Consider the following 24,133-nt stretch of genomic DNA (forward strand, 5'->3'; position numbering starts at 1 on the left):
TGTAAAGCACTGAGCAAACTGTTGGCGCTATATAAATCCTGTATAATAATAATAATATGGAGTATATCCGTATTGACTTGAGTTTCTCTTTTTGACACATCTTTCCAGAGCAGAAAGAGATAATGAGAACACGTAACAAAAGCATACTGATACTGATGGGGTTATTTTTGTTTTTTTTTATATTTAGCCAAAGTTTCTAAATTTTACCCACACATAATAAAAACTTTATTTTTCAGTCATGTTCTTACCGTTGAATGTTTACATACCTTCTTAAAAGAGATGCTCCAGTGAAAATTGGATATGGTAGTTTTATGGCTTCTCTGGGATCCTCTTATATTCATGTTGCTTGTTGGACTATAAGAGTTGCATTTATGCCTGCTGATATTGTAAGGTTAAACTCACATGCGTGTTGAAAATTTTTTTTAAATGCTTGTGAAAGGACCATAGCACTACTTGTAAAGCCTTTTCTGAAGCTTCAGTTTAAGTGCTGTGCAAATCTTTGTCAAATACCTTTCGAGTATCTAGAGCAGCCATTATAAAACCAGAGTTTCATTACACCTTAGGGTTCCTCTAGTAGTGGCTAGTGTTTTCTTGAATAATTTCTACCTCTTAGATAAGGTACCATTGACAACAGTGATATTTTCAGCTATCTGTAAAGTTACATTCTCACTTCCCACGAACCACCACCATAAGGGGCATTCTTGCCACTGGCTACCAGTGTAATGAGACCCTTTTCTGCTGACCACCAATCTAAGGTTGCCAGTCTCCACTGATCATTAACCCTTTCACTGTCAGAGCGTTTTTTGCATATTGTGCACACGTTTAAAAAATAATTTTAGGCCTGAATATTACACAAATCCCCCAAACATATATTTTCTGAAAGCAGACACCCTAGAGAATAAAACTGTGGTAGTTCAAAATTTTTATGTCACAAAATATTATTGTAAAGGTGTAGGAAACGCAAAATTTCAGTACAGATCACACTAAAGTGAATTTTAGGGCAAACAAATGCAATAGTTGCCTAAAATTTGGTAAAATATAAAAGATGAGGTTGTGCCGAGTAAATAGATACCTAACATGCCAAACACTAAATTTGTGTGTGCCTATGAAATTGCATCAAACTTCAGTACCTTATATTTTAGAATTAGAATTATTGCTCTCTCTCTGGCACGCGTGGTGTTATGTAACGTGTATCACAATCAACGTTTTCTCGTGTAGGTGCCCCAACGTTTATGTTCATGTGTATATGTGGAGGTGGGGGGGCCTCAGTATTTTTTTGGGTTGAGGGGTGTTATGTGCTTGGGTGTAACTTTTATTATTTTTACTTTTTTTTTTTTTTTCATTACATAAGGGACACAAAGTCCCCTATGTGATGATTGTTTTGTGACAGGTTCTCTTTATTGGGACATGCAAGGTCTAAAAGACCATGTCTCCTCTGTGATCCATTATATATATTGTAATGCAAACATCTTTCCCTGGCTATTCTAGCCAGGGATGTGACCGGAGTGACCCGGAAGTGATGGCATGGACGTTGCCTTCCAGGTCACACAAAGAAGGGAAGCGGAAGCTCGTCCCCTCACCGCCACATGCCTGCACCCCCCATGGATCTCCTGGGGCCTGCAGATGGGCCACCAGAGCCAGGTTACATGGCAGGAGCATGCTTGCGGGGGAGGGGGTACCGTTGCCAGGGGCCGTGGAAGCAATCGCTGGCAGTAGAGCCGTCTGTCTGCTTCCACCTGACAGGCAGGAGTCTGCCTATCAGTTTTATACACAATCCCGGTGGCTGCAGACACTGGATTGTGTATAAACCCCTTTCTGTCAGGTCCATATGGCATACAGACCTGGCAGCGAAAGCACGTATCACTTCACTGACCACCAGTGTAATCTGGTGTGGTAGCAGTACAATTTTTATGGTCTGCATTTCTTTTCTGGCCATTGTTTGTTTCAGTACATGATATTCCTCATACCTTTATTTATTCTTATATCCAGAACTTACTATTTAGGCTAATGCCCTATGAGGTGTAGATACACTATATTGGCAAAAGTATTGGGACATCTCTCCAAATCATTGGCCATAGGTGTATAGAATCAAGCACCTAGGCATGCAGACTGCTTCTACAAACATTTGTGAAAGAATGGGTTGCTCTCAGGAGCTCAGTGAATTCAAGCGTGGTACCGTGATAGGTTTAGCCTGAGCAATAAGTCCATCCGTGAAATTTCCTTGCTACTAAATATTCCACAGCCAACTGTTAGTGGTATTATAACAAAGTGGAAGCAACTGGGAACAACAGCAACTCAGCCACGAAGTGGTAGGCCATGTAAAATGACAGAGCGGGGTCAGCGCCTACTGAAGCACACAGTGAGCAGAAGTTGCCAACTGTCTGCAGAGTCAATAGCCAAAGACCTCTGAACTTCGTGTGGCCTTCAGATTAGCACAACAACAGTGCATAGAGAGCTTCATGGAATGGGTTATAATGGCCAAGCTGCTGGATCCAAGCCTTACATCACCAAGTGCAATGCAAAGCATCAGATGCAATGGTGTAAAGCACACCACCACTGGACTCTAGAGCAGTGGAGACATGTTCTCTGGAGCAACGAATCACGCTTCTCTTGTTTGGCAGTCTGATGGACGTTTCTGGGTTTGGTGGTTGCCTGGAGAACAGTACTTGCCTGACTGCATTGTGCCAAGTGTAAAATTTGGTGGAGGGGGATTATGGTTTGGGATTTTCAGAGGTTGGGCTTGTTCCCTTAGTTCCAGTGAAGTGAACTCTTAAGGCATCAGCATAACAAGACATTTTGGACAAGGTCCATAAAGACATGGATGCGCGAGTTTGGGGTGGAGGAACTTAACTGGCCTGCACAGAGTCCTGCCCTCAACCCGAAAAACACCTTTGGGATGAATTAGAGAGGAGACTGCGAGTCAGGCCTTCTCATCCGACATCAGTGCCTGAGCTCACAAATGCGCTTCTGGAGGAATTGTCAAACATTCCTATAGACACACCCCTAAACCTTGTGGACAGCCTTCCAAGAAGAGTTGAAGCTTTTAAAGCTGCAAAGGGTTGGCCAACTCACTAATGAACCTTATGGACTAAGACTGGGATCTCATTAAAGTACATGTGTGTGTAAAGGCAGGCGTCCCAATACTTTTAGCAATATAATGTATATTATTTATTAGCTTAGGTTTCCTGAGAACTGAAAGTATTTCAAGGGTTTGATTCCTTATGTTAAAAAGGTTGAGAAAGGCCAACCTAGAGCCTGATTGTGGTGAATTGCCATTGATTTGAGGGGTTAAACAAGCATTGCAAATTGCCAATGCTTGTCAAGCATTGCTGGTGAAATCAAATGCAATTTGAAGCAAATCAACACAAATTCAATCTGAATATTGCGTGTTAGACCATTTGCTTTTGGTAATGGGCATTCCATTAATTCAGTGTTTGCCTTTTTAATGCAAATTCACTGTCTGCTGAACCAGCAGAGAGCAACCAGCTATTTTATTAGCTTGGAATCTAGCACACAGGAGGGATTCTTTGTGCATCACACACAAAGAACAATGGAAAACAAATGTGAAAAGCAGGCAAACCGACATACCTGCAATATCCAATTGCTCAATCACTTCTCACATATCCAATATATGCTTGATATCGCACCCAAAAAAGAAGTTACATCAGTTCACACCTAGTACAACTATTGTCTGGGGAGATTCTTTTTCTCCGTTTTTCCTGGTGACCATTTTCACTGGCACAGAAAGTAATAGAAAATACAGAATGTTATGTTTGTCATAGAAATAGGAAATAAAGAAGGGAACGCTTGTTCTAATGGCAGTATTGAAGTTGGAGACAACCAGACGACTCGCATTTGCACGTGAAAAATAGCAACCCCCATATTTCTGTTATATTTGCATTGTGCTATGGTCATATAAACCCATTAATGAAGTAGAGAGTCATGCATTTGTCTATAGCATTTGGTAGAAAACAAAAAAAAAAGAGAACACTTCGACCTAACGAAGTAAATCTTTTAATAAACAATTAAAAACCTAAAGCAATGCACTCGTGTAAAATAAGGTAAAATTGCCTTAAAGTATAATTGTGCAGCCAGGAGGGCGCTTTTACTGCCTTATACATGTGAGCGCATTGTTTTATGTTTTTAACTAGTTTTTCTCTTTTTTTGTCTTTTGCCAGTTTATATCACTACCCAGTGACCTTGGGGAAGATACAAGTTATTTGAGCAGTCTCACCTTCTTACCTGAACCCTGTTTTCTTTTGAATGCACACTAATGGACAGATTTGCATATTGTGAACATTGCCAGTGCGGACACATACTGAAAAAAAGCATTGTTGTTCTATGTCATCTGGAATGCATATGCTTAGATTACAAACCTTATCAGCTTTCTTTATCCTTAAGTGGGTTAGACCAGTGGTCTTTAAACTGCGGCATGAGGGCCAGATGCGCCCTTTGCCTGCTTTTATATGGCCCTTGGGGCACTATCCTTCCCACCAATGCAGGGCACTCTTCCTCCCACTGCTGCCAATGATGGGGCACTGTTCCTTGCACTGACTCCAATGGTGGGTCGCTATGCTTCCCACTGAGACCAATGCTGGGGCATTTTTTCCACTCTAATGATGAGGCATTTTCTACTTACACTGGCCACAGTCAGGCCTCCCTCAAAGTCTGAAGGACAGTAAAATGGTATCTCAATAAATTACAATATCATCAAGAAGTTACATTATTTCAGTAATTCAATTCAAAAAGTGAAACTCGTATATTATATAGATTCATTACACACACAGAGTGATATATTTCAAGTCTTTCTCTTAATTTTGATGATTATGGCTTACAGCAAGTGAAAAAAACCCTATCTCAGAAAATTAGAACATTGTGAAAAAGTTCAATATTGTAGACTCATGGTGTCACACTCTAATCGGCTAATTAACTCAAAGCACCTGTAAAGGTTTCCTGAGCCTCGAAATGGTCGCTCAGTCTAAGTAGGTTACACAATCATAGAGAAGACTGCTGACTTGACAGTTGTCCAGAAGACATTGATGCCCTCCACAAGGAAGCTAAGTCACAAAAGGTCATTGCTAAAGAAGCTGGCTGTTCAGAGTGCTGTATCCAAGTATATTAATGTGAAGTGGAGTGGGAGGAAAAGGTGTGGTAGAAAAAGCAGCCTTGAGAGAATTGTGAAGCAAAGGCCATTCAATAATTTAGGGAAATTCACAAGGAATGGACTACGGCTGGTGTCAGTGCTTCAAGAGCCACCATACACAGACGTATCCAGGACATGGGCTGCAACTGTTGCATTCCTTGTGTTAAGCCACTCCTGAACCAGAGACAATGTCAAAAGTGTCTTACCTGTGCTAAGGAGACTGTTGCTCAGTGGTCCAGAGTCCTCTTTTCAGATGAAAGTAAATTTTGCATTTCATTTGAAAATCAAGGTCCTAGAGTCTGAAGGAAGAGAAGCATATAATCCAAGTTGCATGAGGTTCAGTGTGAAGTTTCCACAGTCAGTGATGATTTGGGGAGCCATGACATCTACCAATGTTGGTCTACTGTGTTTTATCAAGTTCAAAGTCAGAGCAGCCCTCTACCGGGAATTTCTAGAGCACTTCATGCTTCCCTCTATGGAGATGCTGCTTTCATTTTTCTAGCAGGGCTTGGCACCTGTCCACACTGCCAAAAGTACCAATACCTAATTTAATGATTATGGTATCACTGTGCTTGATTGGCCAGCGAACTCACCTGTCCTAAACCTCATAGAGAATCTGTGGGGTAATGTCAAGAGGAAGATGAGACACAAGACCCAACATTGCAGACAAGCTGAAGGCCGCTACCAGAGCAACCTGGGCTTCCATAACACCTCAGCAGTGCCACAGGCTGATCACCTCGATGCCACGCCACATTGATGCTGTAATTCATGCAAGAGAAGTCCCGACTAAATATTGAGTACATACTATACTGTACATGGATATACTTTTCAGTAAGCCAACATTTCTCTATTAAAAACTTTTTTTAATTGGTCTTATGTAATATCCTAATTTTATGACATACTGAATTTCTGGTTTTCATTAGTTGTAAGCCATAGTCCTCAAAATTAAAAGAAAGAAATGCTGAAAATATATCACTGTGTGTAATGAATTTATACAGTGGTGAAAATAATTATTTGATCCCCTGCAGGTTTTGTAAGTTTGCCCACTTACAAAGAAATGAAGAGTCTATAATATTTATTATAGGTGTATTTCTTTCATTTGCGAATAGTCGCTCCAACAGTTGTCTCCTTCTCACCAAGCCTCTTGCTGATGGTCTTGCAGCCCATTCCAGGCTTGGGCAGGTCTACAATCTTTTCCCTGATGTCCTTTGATAGCTCTTTGGTCTTGCTCATGAAGTGATGAGGTTTGAATGGAACAAAGAGATTCTGTGGATAGGTTTCTTTTTCACATATAACGAGTTGTCATTGGGAGCACCTTCTTAAATTGAGAGGACTAATCTATGTACTGCATGAGCACATAGCCAGTCTGTGGGAGCCAGAATTATTGTTGGCTGGTAGGGGATCAAATACTTATTTTACTCATCGAACTGCAACTCCATTTATAACATTTGTATCATGTGTTTTTTCTGGATTTTTGGTTGATATTCTGTCTCTATCATTTAAAATACATCTGGATAAAAATTATAGAACCTTCATTTCTTTGGAAGTGGGCAAACTTAAAAAATCTGCAAGGGATCAAATAATCATTTTCCCCACTGTATAAATGCAGATAAGAGTCCAAAAAGCAGAAGTTAATTGTTGGAACAACTGTTTAAAGGTTATGAAAACCCTAATGCTAGCAATATTTCTGCCAAAGTAGAAAATTAAACCTTGACATGAAGTGGGACATCAAGAATTTTTAGCAGCCGCAGCTAAACAATTTACCATGAGAAAAAAAAAACACCCTTAAAAATAGCAGTTTGCTTAAGAGTATGTGAAGGTGCCTAGGATTAGGGCAGCACAGTGGTTAAATGGTTAGCACTTACACCTGGCAGTACTAGGGATGTTGGTTCGAATCCCGACCACGGCACCACCTGCCTGGAGTTTGCATGTTCTCCCTGTGCCTGCGTGGGTTTCCTCTGGGTACTCCGGTTTCCTCTAACACTCCAAAGACACGCTGGTAGGTGAATTGGCTCCTGCTTAATTGGCCCTAGTATGTGTATGTATAAATGTAAGTAGGGGACCTTAGATTGTACACCCCTTGAGGGTTAGGGACTATATATATATATATTGTAACAAGGTTAGCTCGGCAGCGGGTGTGTGTGACCCCCTGGATGGGTGCACAACACAAAAAGATAGGCACAGCACAACAATAGTGGAGGTGAAAACAAACAGGTGCAATTTATTTACAATATTTACAGAAAAAATGATAAACAAAAAGAGACATCAAAATAAATCCTGGCCAACTTGGCTACTTACTGCAACAACAGCTTTTCCCTAGCTACCCACTAGGTACAGCCTGCTTTTTTTTTTTTTTTTTTTTTTTTTTAAGTCCGCAAACGTGCAACTATAACGTAAAAACCCGTAAGTGTCCGCAAAAAAGTGCAAGTGCAAGAACACACACACGAAAAACGTGCACTTAGGGGTGTGTTTGTCCTACCCCCGAAAGGGTTGGACCGTTCACCCGATCCCCCGGGGCACGAAGCTCCTGACAGGGACAAGGTTCCCATTTGGTCCTCCTGGCCAAAAGGCCTGGTGGACCACCGTTCCTTATGCCCAGCCGAAGCCGGACATCCAGTACTAGGCAAGGGGGTTCTCCCGAAGAGAAAACCCCCTAGGGATCAGGGGAGGAAGGAACCGTATGGCCACACATCCTCCCCCTAGACTTCAGGTAAGGCCCGAGGACCCACACCCTCCATCCGTGAAAAACACACACATAAGAAAGCAAAAAGTGACAAAACGTGGGAGTGGTTTAAATAAATAGAATAAAATAAAAAAGTGGTACCGTGCCTAATAGTGCACAGACCAGGCCCTGAGGCCTGTAGCAAAAATTGCCCTGGACTTAGCCAAAAGACCTGGTCCTTAGGGCGCTGTGCAAAAAGAGGTGAAAAACAGTGGCCATGTGTCATCTTCACACCGTGGGGTCCCACACCCAAGTGTTACTAGTGACACCCCTGAGAGCGTCTTCCCCAGGGGGCACTGAGTTTGCGGACTTTTTGCGTCCCCAGCCCCAGGCCAGACCAAGGTAGCACGTTCAAATCAGGAGGTACTGGGTCTTTCCGGTCTCCCCAGAGGAATTACTCCCAAGGCCCCAGAACGAATCATGGCGCTCCCTGGTTTCTATCCCTCCGGTACTAGCCTTCCGGACCCCCATCATACCAGTGAGGGTACTATACAACAACCATCCCCGTAAACTAGAATGGTCGGGAGCACCCCCACTGGACACTGATAAGAACAGATACTACACTTGATCTTAGCCAAAAGGCCGAGAAGCGATATACAGCCTGCTGCTATACCTAGTTGCTAGTACTGGGAGGTTAGCCACACAGGCTTTGGTCTCTCTGCACACAGATAACAGGTCAGCTCCCCAGACAGTTCAGGCACAGATCTGGTTCCAGGGTGGAGCAACTCCCTAAGCACTCTGGGAAGCTTTATACAAGTGTTAATGAGCCCACTACCTTCAGCTGGGCTCATTATCTCAGTGCTGAAGGACTCAGCACTTCCCTCTAGTGGTACAAATCCCCATAAACCCTGAATCTCGGACAAATATATCGTCCATCCAGGACGCAACCAGGTGATTTCACCTGCCTACTGTCACAATATATATATATATATATATATATATATATATATATATATATATATAAAGCACTGCATACATTTATGGTGCTATATAAATACCTGTAGTAATAATAGTCTTGTGAGATTTAGAGTGATATTTGGTGATATCACTACTATGCAGCTTACCAGTTTCCATGCTCGAGGCTCTGACTTGAGGAAGCAAAGCCCTGCTGCTACCAAGATGACTTTCTCTACACAGCAACACTGTAATGGTGGCACGATCAGCTGTAAGGAGATCACTGGTGACCAGCTGTTTGCCATCTGCCTGCCTTTTTTGTGATCTTCTAAAGCCTAAATGTTGGCCTACTTAGTGAGGGGCTAAAATACCTGTCAAGTTCCAAAGAAGTCCATTGTTGACAAATGTCTAGAACTGGATTTTCTCAATGTGAATAGATATCCTTTCTTTTTTATTCAGATTTTGCTGTACTTCAGCAGTTGACTTCAATCCATTTTCAAAGCTAATCTTAATAATCTGGGAACCCTGTGTTACTGAAGGACTGTTTCTAAACACACCCATTGCAGACCTTTGTTTTTTTTTTTTTTTTACTTACTGAACGTCTGATTTAAAAAACGTCAGTACTAAGAAGCTTCTCAAACCAATAAGATTCTTTGAAATGTTGATTTTAATTAGGTGAAATAAGCAGAATCAGAAATGTAAGAAGTTTCACAGAAAGTTATCTCCTGTGACCATGAGAGCATCTTTTTGATTCCCAAATTAGGGCACATTGAGTGAATGTTTTGACTTTAGACCCATGTGCCTTGTTCAGTGAATAATACCAGTTACTGAATGACTGTAATTTTTGCAAAGATTCGCTCTTTTACTTTCCAAGTCATTACACAGCAAATTTACAGATGCCTTTTCATTGAAATAAAGCAGAGCTACTTGTGGCTGGTGTTTTATTTTTTAAAGCACTTTGTAGTGGTATAATTTACAGTATGCCCAAAAAAGTTTCCTTTTTAGTGCTTCCAGGTTAAAAAAAATTCAGTGATGTGGCATATTCCATGATTATAAAGGATTCTTTTACTAAAATACAGATATGTTCTGTATACTATTTATATATGCTAAGAAACTGCTTCACATCAGAAAAGTAATTTTCCAAAACCTCAAACAATCTTTAATAATTTAAATATCCAGATCCTCTACATGATACTTTCATGTTTCATGGCAAATGGACAGTATTTTTATGTATGGCATTATAGGCATACGTGTATGTTTGAGAGGTCTGCTTAAGCCTTTGATTTTTAAATCTTTGTGTTATATACTGTAAGGTAAAATTACATTATCCAGGTTATGTATTTCAAATTTCTGGTTTTATTTAATTTAAAGTGATTTTAAAGGTAATTAAAAAAAACCCCCAAAATGTTTGTTTACCTATCATCTCTGTGCAATGGTTCTGCACAGGGCAGCCCCGATCCTCCCCTTCTCGGTTCCCCTGCCAGCTCTTCTGCCTAGTGCCCCCACAGCAAAGCACTTGCTATGGTGGTGCTCGTCCATTGACATACAGAGCCGGCTCGGCACCGCCCCCCGCTCCTACTCGCTGGCTGTGCTTGGGGGGAAATACTGCTCTCGTGCATATCACCGGATCAGGATAAGTAAGAGAGGGGGCTGAGCTGCTTGCTAAATCTTGGACCTTTTAGTGGTACTGTTTCTCCTTTCTTCACATACTAAAAATGTAAATCTGTTTTTTTTCCACTGTGTTTATTGTGAATCCTACATTTTCTGAAATAAATAAATAAATATATATATATATATATATATATATATATATATATATATATATATATATATATATATACACACACGCGCACACACATTTTGGTCTGATTGGGTGAATAAACCGCAAATAACATTTAAGGCTGAAGGATAGCCAAAACCGATTTCTAGCCTTTTGCAAATTAAAATAAATTGGCTATAATGATGTGTACCCCATGTCTGACGCGCATTACTTATCTTACATTTGCACAGACAGTGATATCATCCAACACTGAGACTTGTGGTTCCTGCAGCACATTCAGTACATGGAACACTGTGGAGCTTGGCACCTCCTCCAATCATAAAAGCCCTGTGTACTTTTCAATAAATTCAAGCCATTCTGTAATTGGAGAAAGGAAGATTGTGACATTCGTCCTCTCCACCTTCAATAGGGAATTGTTTCTTTTGGGAAAAAGGGCATCTAAGAGATGACTTTGCATATTAAAATGTATCCAAGGCCAGTATAAAAAAATTGGCATATCAAAGTGGTTGTAAAGGCTCAGGGTTTTTTTAACTTCATGCATTCTGTGCATGAAGACAAAAATATTTTCTGTGCAGCTTAAGGTAAACATTATAGCCAATGTATAGTGTGTGTATGTGTGTATATATATATATATATATATATATATATACAGTGGGGATCGAAAGTTTGGGCACCCCAGCTAAAAATTTGTATTAATGTGCATAAAGAAGCCAAGGAAAGATGGAAAAATCTCCAAAAGGCATCAAATTACAGATTAGACATTCTTATAATATGTCAACAAAAGTTAGATTTTATTTCCAGCAAATACACTTTCAAAATAACAGAAAACAAAAAAATGGCGTCTGCAAAAGTTTGGGCACCCTGCAGAGTTAATATCTTGTACTGCCCCCTTTGGCAAGTATCACAGCTTGTAAACGCTTTTTGTAGCCAGCCAAGAGTCTTTCAATTCTTGTTTGAAGTATCTTTGCCAATTCTTCCTTACAAAAGTCTTCCAGTTCTTTGAGATTTCTGGGCTGTCTGTCACGCACTGCTCTTTTAAGGTCTATCCATAGATTTTCAATTATGTTGAGGTCAGGAGATTGTGAAGGCCATGGCAAAACCTTCAGTTTACGCCTCTTGATGTAATCCCCCGTGGATTTCGAGGTGTGTTTAGGATCATTATCCATTTGTAGAAGCCATCCTCTCTTTAACTTCAGCTTTTTCACAGATGGCATCAAGTTACCATCCAAAATTTTATTGAATCCATTTTTCCTTCTACTCATGAGATGTTCCCTGTGCCACTGGCTGCAACACAACCCCAAAGCATGATTGATCCAACCCCATGCTTAACAGTTGGACAGAGGTTCTTTTCATTAAATTCTGTGCCCCTTCTTCTCCAAACTTACTTTTGCTCATTCTGGCCAAAAAGTTCAATTTTAACCTCATCGGTCCACAGAACTTGTTTCCAAAATGCATCAGGCTTGTCTATATGTTCATTTGCAAAGTTCAAAGGATGATTTTTGTGGTGAGGACGCAGAAGAGGTTTTCTTCTGATGACTCTTCCATGAAGACCATATTTGTACAAGTATCTCTTTATAGTGGAATAGTGTACCACAACTCTGCCAGATCTTTCTGGAGGGATCGTGCAGTCAAACGTGGGTTTTGAATTGTTTTTCTCACAATCCTGCGAGCTGTTCTGTCTGATATTTTTCTTGGTCTTCCAGATCTTGCTTTAACTTCCACTGTTCCTGATGACTGCCATTTCTTAATTACATTCCGAACAGAGGATATTGACATCTGAAAACGCTTTGCTATCTTCTTATAGCCTTCTCCAGCTTTGTGAGCGTCAACTATTTTCAGTTTCAGTTTTCTAGACAACTGCTTAGAAGAACCCATGGTGCTGATTGTTGGGGCAAGGTCAGATGAATCTGGACATTTAAAACCTTTGAGATTGACATCACCTGGTCTTCCCAGACGATGATTGAGAACAATCAATGACACTGGCAGGTCTCAGCTTGGCAAAGGGGGCAGTGCATGCTATAAATTCTGCAGGGTGCCCAAACTTTTGCAGACGCCATTTTTTTGTTTTCTGTTATTTTGTAAGTGTAAATGATGGAAATAAAATCTAACTTTTGTTGACATATTATGAGAATGTCTAATCTGTAATTTGATGCCTTTCGATCCCCACTGTGTATATATATATATATATATATATATATATATATATATATATATATATAAAAAAAAAAAATAAATGTGTTTTATGTGTGGTTTTTTTGCGCTCACTTTTTCTATCTTCATCCTCAATTCTTAGAGCCAGTAGTATTATTTCCCAAAAAGCAATATGTTCTGTGATAAGGGAAGATACAGTGCCTTGGAAAAGTATTTACACCCCTTGAAATTTTACCAAATTTTGTCATGTTACAACCAAAAAATTTAAATTTTTGGGGGGGATTTTATGTGATAGACCAACACAAAGTGGCACATAATTGTGAAGTGGAAAATAATTGTTTTTAAATTTTTTTTACAAATATCTGCAAAGTGTGGCATACATTTGTGTTCAGCCCCCTTTACTCTGGTACCCCTAACTAAAATCTACCAATTGGAGCCAATTGCCTTCAGAAGTCACCTAATTAGTAAATAGAGTCCACCTGTGTGTAATTTAATCTCAGTAATAATACAGCTGTTCTGTGAATCCCTCAGAGGTTTGTTACAGAACATTAGTGAACACACAGCATCATGAAGGCCAAAGAGCTAACCAGACAGGTCAGGGATAAGGTTTTGAAGAAGTTTAAAGCAGGGTTAGGTTATAAAAAAAAATCCCAAGCTTTGAACATCTCACGGAGCACTGTTCAATCCATCATCCGAAAATGGAAAGGGTGTGGCACAACTGCAAACCTACTAAGACATGGCCGTCCACTTAAACTGACAGGCTGGGCAAGGAGAGCATTAATCAGAGAAGCAGTCAAGAGGCCCATGGTAACTCTGGTGGAGCTGCAGAGTTCCACAGCTCAGGTGGGAGAATGTGTCCACAGGACAACTATTAGTCGTGCACTCCACAAATCTGGCCTTTATGGAAGAGTGGCAAGAAGAAAGCCATTGTTGAAAGAAAGCCATAAGAAGTCCAGTTTGCAAGAAGCCATGTGGGGAACACAGAAAATGTGGAAGAAGGTGCTCTGGTCAGGTGAGACCAAAATTTAAATTGTTGGTCTAAAAGCAAAATGCTATGTGTGGCGGAAAACGAAACACTGCACATCATCCTGAACTCACCATCCTCACCGTGAAACGTGGTGGCAGCATCTTGTTGTGGGGATGCTTTTCGGCAGCAGGGACAGGGAAGCTGTTCAGAGTTGAAGGGAAGATAGATGGAGCCAAATATAGGGCAATCTCAGAGACAACCTGTTAAGAGTCTGCAAAAGACTTGAGACTGGGGTGGATGTTCACCTTCCAGCAGAACAATGACCATAAACATACAGCCAGAGCTACAATGGAATGGTTTAGATCAAAGCATATTCATGTGTTAGAATGGCCCATTCAAAGTCCAAACATAAATCCAATTGAGGATATGTGGCAAGACTTGAAAATTGCTGTTCACAAATGGTCTCTATCCAATCTGACTAAGCTTGAACTATTTTGCAAAGAACGGGCAAACAGTTCACTCTCTAGATGTGTAAAGCTGTGACATACCCAAAAAGACTTGCAGCTGTAATTACAGCAAAAGGTGGTTCTACAAAGTACTGACTCGAGGGCTGAATACAAATGCACACCACACTTTTCAGATATTTATTTGTAAAAAATATTGAAAACTATTTATCATTTTCCTTCCACTTCACAATTATGTGCCACTTTGTGTTGGTCTATCACATAAAATCCCAATAAAATACATTTACGTTTTGGGTTGTAACATGACAAATCGTGGAAAATTTCAAGGGGTATGAATACTTTTTCAAGGCACTCTAGAGCTACTTGTCCTATATTCACAAAATGCTTTAATTTGTGGCCTGTGAGGATGGGATGGGATAGAATACGTATGAATTTATTGTACTGCACAGTGTGCTAGTTTAAGTCTTGGAACAATACTGTTTCCATTAACCAAAAAAAGCAAAAGAGAAGGCATTGTAAAAGGTTTCCATATCACAATTTGACTTTAATTTTGTCCTTTTAAGGAAGAGAACTAATCATAAAATTTTAGCATTCCCCTTGTACACATAGTAAGCTGGTTATGAAAATAGTACCTGGATTTACAAATAAAAAGTTAAAAACAGGTGAGTTGTTGACAGTAGCAGGCATATTAGGGACAGTGAGAGTACTCATAGTTCCCATAGCAAAATTTCACAAGGCCTGCCAACCAAGTTGCTGACTTTCTCCTCCTAGATAGCTTATTTGTCTACCCAGGTAGAGAAGGAATAATGATTGTGGATAAGACTGAGTTGTAGTCAGGATATTGCTCAGTAATGAATGCACTCTTAATAGTATTTTTTTTTTCTAACAAACTGATGAATACTTGTAGCTTCCAGATTCCTAGACCATAGAGATGGTTGGGAATGTTCTGGTACTCGACCATCTCTATAGTCAGCTGGCTGAACTTTTGTCTGCGGTCCCAGGACTGGGAGGGGAGAGCTTGGGAAGCAGTGGTAGGAGAGCAGCTAATTAGCTGCTAGGATCACTTTTATAAAAAAAAAGAACATCGCCAGCCAAAAAAGAAAAATGCATGCAACTTCCTGGTATAACCATTGCAACTCAAGAATGTACAGGGAGGTCCTTGGGCAGCAATGGTTAATGACTACTACTGGACTCAGTAACACCAGAATAATCCAAAACGGTACTATCAAAATAACTACTTTTTTCTTTGAATTATTCTACAGCACACATGTTGGGGCCAGTCCTATTGGTATCTGCATTCTCACACTAAAATAACAAAAAATAAATAATAAAAGAAAATTGTGTGTGTGTATATGTATATACTGTGTAGATAAACAGTGCTCAGCATAAATGAGTACACCCCTTTTGAAAAGTAATATTTTAATCAATATCTCAATGAACACAAAGAATTTCCAAAATTTTGACAAAACTGAGTTTTATAGAACATATGTTTAGCTCATTACATGAAAGTAAGGTTAATATTATAACTTGGATTACAAAGTCTTCAGTTTTACTCAAATTAGTTGATGCAAAAATGAATACACTCCACAACAAAAACTGCTACATCTGGTACTTTGTATGATCTCCATGATTTGTAAGGACAGCACCAAGTCTTTTAGGCATGGAATGAGCAAGTTGGCGACATATTGCACCATATATCTTTTTCCATTCTTCAAGAACAACCTCTTTTAGAGCCTGGATGCTGGATGGAGAGTGATGCTCAACTTGTCTCTTCAGAATTCCCCATAAGTAGGTGTTTGGGTTCAGATTAAGAGATGTACTTGGCCACTGGATCTCTTTCACCCTGTTCTTCAGTAATGCAACAGTGGCCTTAGATGTGTGTTTTGGATCATTGTCATGTTGGAAAAGTGCATGACGACCAAGGACACGGAGTGATGGTAGCATCTTCTCTTTCAATATAGAGCAGTACATCTGTGAATTCATTATACCTTCAATGTAATGCAGCTCCCTGACACCAGCAACAGCCATGCAGCCCACAGGATGACTCTGCCACCACCATGTTTCACTATAGGCACCATGCATTTTTTTTTGTACTCCTCACCTTTGCTACACCATACAGTTTTGAAGCCACCCATTCCAAACATTTATCTTGGTCTCATCGCTCCAGAGCACAAGAGTCCCAGTAGTCATCTTCTTTTTCAGCATGGGCTTTGGCAAATTCTAGGTGGGCTTTTTCGTGCATGGGCTTTAGGAGAGGCTTCCTTCTTGGATGATACCCATGCATTCCATTCCTCTTCAGTGTACACCGTATTGTGTCACAGGAACAATCACCCCAGTTTGGCTTTCTACTGCTTTAGCTAACTTCAGTAAACTTGCATGGCAATTTACTTCAACCCTTCTCATTAGAAGACGCTCCTGTCAAGGAGTTAACATCCATGGACAGCCTGGATGTCTCTGTGAGATGGTTGCAGTTCCAGCTTTGTAAAATTTTTGTATCACATTTGCTACAGTATTCTGACTGCTAAGTAAAGCTTTGTTGATGTTCTTGTACCCTTCATCTTTCTTGTGCAATGAAAATATTTTCTTTCTCAAGCCTTGTGACATTTCTCTTCCATGTGGTGCCATTCCTGACAGTATGAAATGGGAAGGGGTTTTCTTTAAGTAACACCCTTTTATAATCAACTGTCTGCTGGACACCTGTTTAATGAATTAGACTCACCTGTAGTTGAATTCTTGTTAATTAGGATTTTGTTGTCTAAAATGTAGCTTTCCTCCTAATGCAGGCCATAGATGGGTCGAAAATCGGCCGATTTTTCTTTTAAAAAAATGAAAAATCGGTCGTTCAAGCTGCCGACGTTACCAGCAACAGTAAAAAAATCGGCTGATTTTCATCCCGTCTACAGCCGGCAAAAAGTGTCCCTGCAGAGAGCTCCGCTATTTCTTTGACAGTTCCTTGACATTTATAGCGGTTGCAACAATATATCTATTTGTATCCTTTTAGGATACAGATGTTTTTATTCGGAAACAAATAGATACAATGTTGCAACTGCTATAAATGTCAAGGAACTGTCAAAGAAATAGCGGGGCTCTCTGCAGGGACACTTTTTGCCGGACTGGAATTCCTCTTCTTCTTTATCCTCTTCTTCTTTATCCTCTTCTTCTTTATCCTCTTCTTCTTTATCCTCTTCTTCATCCTCATCCTCTTCTTCTTCATCCTCTTCCTCTTCTTCATCCTCTTCTTCTTCATCCTCTTCTTCTTCATCCTCTTCTTCTTCATCCTCTTCTTCTTCATCCTCTTCTTCTTCATCCTCTTCTTCTTCTTCCTCTTCTTCTTCATCCTCTTCTTCTTCATCCTCTTCTTCTTCATCCTCTTCTTCTTCCTCCTCCTCTTCTTCTTCTTCCTCCTCTTCTTCCTATTCTTCTTCTTCCTCCTCTTCTTCCTATTCTTCCTCCTCTTCTTCTTCCTCCTCCTCTTCTTCATCCTCTTCTTCATCATCCTCTTCTTCATCATCCTCTTCTTCATCATCCTCTTCTTCTTCCTCCTCTTCTTCATCCTCTTCTTCTTCATCCTCTTCTTCTTCATCCTCTTCTTCTTCATCCTCTTCTTCATCCTCTTCTTCTTCATCATCCTCTTCTTCTTCCTATTCTTCTTCTTCCTCCTCTTCTTCATCCTCTTCTTCCCCTTCATCCTCTTCTTCTTCTTCTTCTTCATCCTCTTCTTCTTCATCCTCTTCTTCTTCATCCTCTTCTTCTTCATCCTCTTCTTCTTCATCCTCTTCTTCTTCATCCTCTTCTTCTTCTTCCTATTCTTCTTCTTCCTATTCTTCTTCTTCCTATTCTTCTTCTTCTTCTTCCTCCTTCTTCTTCTTCCTCCTTCTTCTTCTTCCTCCTTCTTCTTCTTCTTCCCCCTTTCTTCTTCTTCTTCTTCCTCCTCCTCCTCCTCCTCCTCTTCCTCTTCCTCTTCCTCCTCCTCTTCCTCCTCCTCCTCCTCCTCCTCTTCCTCCTCTTCCTCCTCCTCCTCTTCCTCCTCTTCCTCCTCCTCTTCCTCCTCCTCCTCTTCCTCCTCCTCTTCCTCCTCCTCTTCCTCTTCTCCTCCTCTTCCTCTTCTCCTCCTCTTCCTCTTCTCCTCCTCTTCTCCTCCTCCTCCTCCTCTTCTCCTCCTCCTCTTCTCCTCCTCCTTCTTCTTCTTCTTCTTCATCATCCTCCTCTTCATCCTCCTCTTCATCCTCCTCTTCATCTTCTTCCTCCTCTTCTTCATCCTCCTCTTCTTCATCCTCCTCTTCATCCTCCTCTTCCTCCTCCTCTTCCTCCTCTTCCTCCTCCTCCTCTTCCTCCTCCTCCTCTTCCTCCTCTTCCTCCTCTTCCTCTTTTCCTCCTCTTCCTCTTCTCCTCCTCTTCCTCTTTTCCTCCTCTTCCTCTTCTCCTCCTCTTCCTCTTCTCCTCCTCTTCCTCTTCTCCTCCTCTTCTCCTCCTCCTCTTCTCCTTCTCCTCCTCCTCCTCCTCCTCCTCCTCCTCCTCCTCTTCTCCTCCTCCTTCTTCTTCTTCTTCATCATCCTCTTCTTCATCCTCCTCTTCATCCTCCTCTTCTTCTTCTTCCTCCTCTTCTTCATCCTCCTCTTCTTCTTCCTCCTCTTCTTCTTCATCCTCTTCTTCTTCATCATCCTCTTCTTCCTCATCATCCTCTTCTTCTTCTTCATCCTCTTCTTCTTCTTCATCCTCTTCTTCCTCTTCTGCATCCTCTTCTTCTTCCTCTTCTGCATCCTCTTCTTCTGCATCCTCTTCTTCTTCCTCTGCTGCATCCTCTTCATCCTCTTCTTCTTCATCCTCTTCTTCCTCTTCAGCTTCTTCATCCTCCTTTTCAGCTTCTTCATCCTCTTCTTTTGCATCCTCTTCCTCTTCTTCATCCTCTTCTTCTCTTCCCCCCCTTCTTCATCCTCTTTCTCTTCTTCTTCAGCCTCCTCTTCTTTTTTCTTCTTCTTTTTGCCTTCCTCTTGCAGGTCACTGCTCATGCGCAGATTTTTTTATCGGTAAAAGATCGGCCGAAAAGTATACTCCTGGAACCTGCGAAGAATGTTTTTAATTTGTGTTTGGTAATAATCTGCTTCTGTGATGGCAATCTCTTGAAACCAAAGGTTCAATGTCTCTTCTTGCTCTTATAGTTTAGAATTCATGTTGTGCAGGGTTTATTACTTTAATGTGGTGCTACACATTTTTCAGTAAAAAACATAATGTAATAACACACCATAGCAACAGAATCTGAGAAATCTGCAAGCAATGGACAATAGATCAATCTGTGTGTTACCCAAGGGGACTACCAGCGATGATAGAGAGTATCCGACCAACATGGAGCAACTTTTATCATTGAATCCTTGGGTAACTTTTGTAAATCTTCGAAAAAAAGTGGAAAAGGTTGGAACCAAAGCTAGAGCTTATTTTACTAAATGGAAATTTGTTTTATATTATTAGAAAATAGACAATTTGATGCTTCAGATTAAAGACTATGAATTGTAAGACCCATGGGATCTCTTGCTTGGATATAAAATTGTGCTCTTAAACAATCTTTCATCCCAGCAATTAATTTTAGTGAACACATTTTTGGATCTCATATAAAGGTGCAATTTGACTGTAAACCACTGCAAGTTGTTCTGCAAAGACCCCCGCTAATCAAGTTCCTGCGAGATGAATACGGACATTGTTGCAGATTCAGAAATGAGGCCTGCCTGTGACATATATCGGAATGGTGATCCCTAAAGTGTGAAACCAGGAGATGTTAAAGAAAGGGCAGAGTTTATAAAGTTATTCTGTGCCCCAAAGCAGGAGTGAGAGAGAATATGTTTACCTATATTTGTAATAACTGTATTCCGAGATATATTTTATACAGTAGAATGTTTTTTACATGTTTAACGGGAGGTTATCTTTGGTTGCTGGATGCTCTCAATTCAACAAACAAGTTGATGGGAAAAGTAGGACCAAAATATTCCCCTTTCTAGTAATCTTGCAGCAGAGATGTTTGTCTGCATGTTGTACTTTTCCATCTACAATGTTTTTTTAAAAAAAATCAGATTTTAGGGCTTTTTAATTGACCGGATTGAATGGGGTTTTGCCAGATGTAGTCACCTGATCTGTTACATGTTACCTAACCCAGTGTAACGCCTGCGGCTTTGCAGTTCTACAGACTACCTGTGGCTGTTTCTGACTCTTTTATTCAAGTTTAAAATTTCTCTGATTGAGGCATGTCCAACAACCTGTTGCTCTTCACTTTTTTTTAGGTAATCGTACATGATTTCAAAATCTATGCAAACTATAGCTATGACTCATCTTGTAAAATAAATGTAATTTCACTAGCATGCTTTAAATACTGACCCCACACAGCTATGAAAAAAAACACAATTTAGTTAGGTTATATATTACACAGAGCATTTTTCAGCCACTTTTAGGGGCCTTAGGCTCTTCATTTACTGCTTCCAAACGGTCCTCCATGTTATCCTATGTGTCATGCACACACAAACTTTCAGAAGCTTTTAGTATCAGTAGCGTTTACCAGCAGGAAAAAAAAACCCAGGGCCAAGGCATCCAAGAGCAGCAGCGTCTTGGCAGAAAAAAAAAACACTTGACATGTTTAAAGACGCCTAAACGCTTGTTAACACTAGGCGCGTTTAGCTTTTGAGCGTTAATTGATTTCAGTGGCCAGAATAAATTATTATTCTGGTCAATGAAATTAAAAGTGTTAGACATGAGGCATTATTGTTAAACACAACTAGTACAGGAATTGTGGCATTATCTTTACCAGATCTCCTGTACAGCAGAGGTTAGACTGGGAGAGGGGGGCCAATCAAGGCTGGATTGCTTTACACAGTGTCATCTTGACATTCGTATAAGAGGTATGCGTCATGCCTTCATTGGTGTGCTGCTACTCTTTAGTTGGCTACTAAGCAGGTTACGGTAAGCATTGGACCAAACTAGGTGTTATTAGGAGCTTGTTTACACATCGTGTTAACAAATACAAATGTGTATTCCTCAAAGCCCATAATGAGTTTTTAGTGTATTACATTAAATCGTAATGCAGCACAAGACACGTTTTACGTGTGTTTCATGTTCATATTTCATGCGGTTTCTTCCTTTTCATTTTTGTAATTTCTTGTCCTCATTTTTGTGTTGTGTCTCTGTTGAAAATATGAGCATGTGACTTGACAAACACACTAATACTGGTTGGTCCTGCCAGAAATCCAGTGAGATTGCAACTTTGGTTCTCTGCCTGTGCTGCACTAAAATTAAAGCAGTGTTACCAGCCAGGTCAGCTCTGTGAGCTAAAGAACACTTCTCTCTGTTATTAAGATAAAGAAAGGGAGAGCTGTTCTGTCGTCTAAACATGCTCCTTGTCTTAGGGAAACAATCCTGCTCCTCCATATATGCAATACAGTAAGTGAACATTGTTTCCCTAGGAGATGATAGGGTATAGTTATAAAAATTTAGCATAACGCTTCACCCAGTAAAAGTGCATGTATATTCTGTGTGAATAGAACAAAAAAAAGTTAGACTATTTGCTGTGCTGGTTGAATGTTTTTCATTGATGTAAAATGGAAAATACCACATTTGGCCACTAGATGGTAATAGATATTTTAAGGAAATTTTAGTAATTTGGTAAAAATATAAAAAATACTTTATAAAAATATGCAATCGAGCTGTGGGTTTACCGCCACTCTCAACCAAACACCTTAAAGATGACATGCATCCACTTGGGGTTTTATACATGCCACTGTGGCAATGCTTTGTTTCACGGCCATAAAAAATAATTATACCTCATGTTGCATTTGGTGCACAGTACCACCACCAAATGCATTCTGTTTAAGTGGATTGGGCCATGCCACAACTGCAAGTCAAACGCTTGTCTCACGGTTGCAGCACAGTATTTACATAGCCCTAATAATATTAGTTTTTCTGCCCATTAGCACAAAAGGAATGTAAATGCATTTTCACTGGGGGAATTGCTATACAAATATTTCTGAAAATACATTTTTGTTCTTTGGTTTTATATTGAGTTTTTTTTTTAACTCTTTAAAAAAAATCCTTTTGTATTACAGCTATGCCCTTTCTGATGAAGCCTACCGTTCTCTGAGGGACCAGGATAAGGATCAGTGCATATTGATCACTGGGGAAAGTGGAGCAGGAAAAACAGGTACACATATATTTTATAACAACCATTGACATCACAGCAGTACATGGAGTGCATTTAATGTGACATTTTCTTTTCACAAATTTGATTGAGTACAGTGATACATTCAGAACAAAATGTTGTGCATCATATAGGGATGCATCGATACCGGTATTGGTGCCGATAACTAACAAGTATTTTCACAAGAACACATACTTGTGAAAATGTCTCTAAATACCCAAACTGTCATCCCTACAAGGAGAGGAGAGAAAGCAGCAGGGCTTTGAAAACCCTGTGGCTTTCTATACTCTCCTACAGCTGAGAATCTGGATCATCTGCCTCAATGGTATACATCCCCACACGCCCACTCTTCGCTCTGCATTGGAGCAGTGCAGGGAGGCTTCCTGCACCTCTCCTGTGTGAACTCAGGCTATGGCAAGCCTGGGTTCACACAGGTGTAGCGGGGAAACTGCATGCAATTTGGACAAGAATCGCATTCCTGTTCAAATCACATGCTATTCTTTGCGGTGCAATTTGTGTTCATTTTGTATTGACGGACATCACACTGCAAAGTATCGATACTCCGTATCGGCAAGTACGTGACCGAAAGGATTGGTAATCACAGATCAAAAAAGGGTATCGGTGCATCCCTAATAATGTATATTGTCTGTACATTTTGGTACATAGTCAAAGGACACTGCTAGGATGAGAAATCACATAGCAACAGAGGGAGCCTAAACAGGCTGCTAGTCAACCAAAGGTTTTTAATCCAGCGGTGTTAACTTATAACTGCAAAGAATAAACTTTATAAAACAGGAGTCAGAAGAAGGGTAAGGTGGGGGAGATCCCGAGAGAACCACTATGTACTATAGCATAACATTTGGGGAGCATGCCAACAGGTGTTCATAGTTCTAGGAGAGATTTCTCTGTATCTGAGGGCAAAAAAGATCCATCCATGAATGCAATGCCTTGGAATATTTGGGCATTCTATCTTGTATAGTAGCCTCTATTTTCCACGAATCATAGCCTGTGTTGTTCTAGTTTTAGTCTCCTTAAGGCAGATGATTCTTCCAGGCCTATGCAACTGTTTATTTAGCACCAGTGGTAATCTGCAAGAGTAATTTAAATTGTGTTTTTGTGAACTCTGCAGTGTTTTTGTTGAGAAGCGCTACAGTACGATCAGGGGAGAGGGCTTTACCAAATAGCATTGATATTATCCCAAACACTTCGACTCAAACAGTCTGAGGATTAATTCAGTACAAATTTGTCTATGCGGGCCGGGGCTAGATACTATTGGGAGAGCACTTTAAATGGGGTTTCCAGGGCTGTAAGTTCTGTAAATGAGATTTAGTAAACTAGATTGTAAGCTTGAAAGATCAGAGCCCTCGAAACCCCTCGTGTATTGTTTTGTTACTGTATTGTCTCATGTTCTGTCCCCCACTATAATGTACAGCGCTGAGCAAACCTTTCTGGCGCTATATAAATACTGTTTAATAATATAATAATTGTAGCCTGCCAGATGTTGTTCCACTCCTTTGGTTCTGTCATGACACTGATGTCAGACATCTACTTGTGTGTGCAGGATGAGGGAGTGCATATAGAGTGGTTAATATAGGGGAATGCAAACAGGAAACGAGGGCCACCAAATGAAAAGTTTTGCTGCACATGTGTTCATACATGGACATTTGGTTCACAGAAGACTTGTCGACGTAACAGATCTGCAAACATCAGAAGACCTCTGTCCTTGGAAGATGGAAGGACTAATTTAATGTAATGAACAACAGAAACCCATTGGGGCCTGCTAGGGCTGACCATACACCAAAAGAGTGTGGGGTGACTTGCTAGGAAAAAAGATATGAC

The 24,133-nt window shown here is 40.4% G+C and overlaps 1 protein-coding gene and 1 pseudogene across 1 annotated transcript in view; one reads left to right on the forward strand and one right to left on the reverse strand.

The window, feature by feature from the left end:
* Nucleotides 1-8,344: 8,344 nt before the first annotated feature.
* Nucleotides 8,345-8,459, reverse strand: LOC149454200 (U2 spliceosomal RNA; annotated as a pseudogene).
* Nucleotides 8,460-19,395: 10,936 nt separating this feature from the next.
* The window catches only part of MYO1B (myosin IB), a 169,958-nt gene continuing 165,220 nt past the window's right edge, over nt 19,396-24,133 (forward strand). The window contains exons 1-3 of the mRNA XM_089687686.1: nt 19,396-19,494; nt 19,588-19,628; nt 22,203-22,297. Coding sequence (XP_089543812.1) covers nt 19,396-19,494; nt 19,588-19,628; nt 22,203-22,297 — 235 coding nt within the window. The remainder of the gene's footprint in view (nt 19,495-19,587; nt 19,629-22,202; nt 22,298-24,133) is intronic.

The sequence above is a fragment of the Staurois parvus genome, unplaced genomic scaffold, assembly GCF_062004578.1.
Source record: "Staurois parvus isolate SC_StPar_1 unplaced genomic scaffold, SC_StPar_1.0 ptg000434l, whole genome shotgun sequence".
NCBI lineage: Eukaryota > Metazoa > Chordata > Amphibia > Anura > Ranidae > Staurois > Staurois parvus.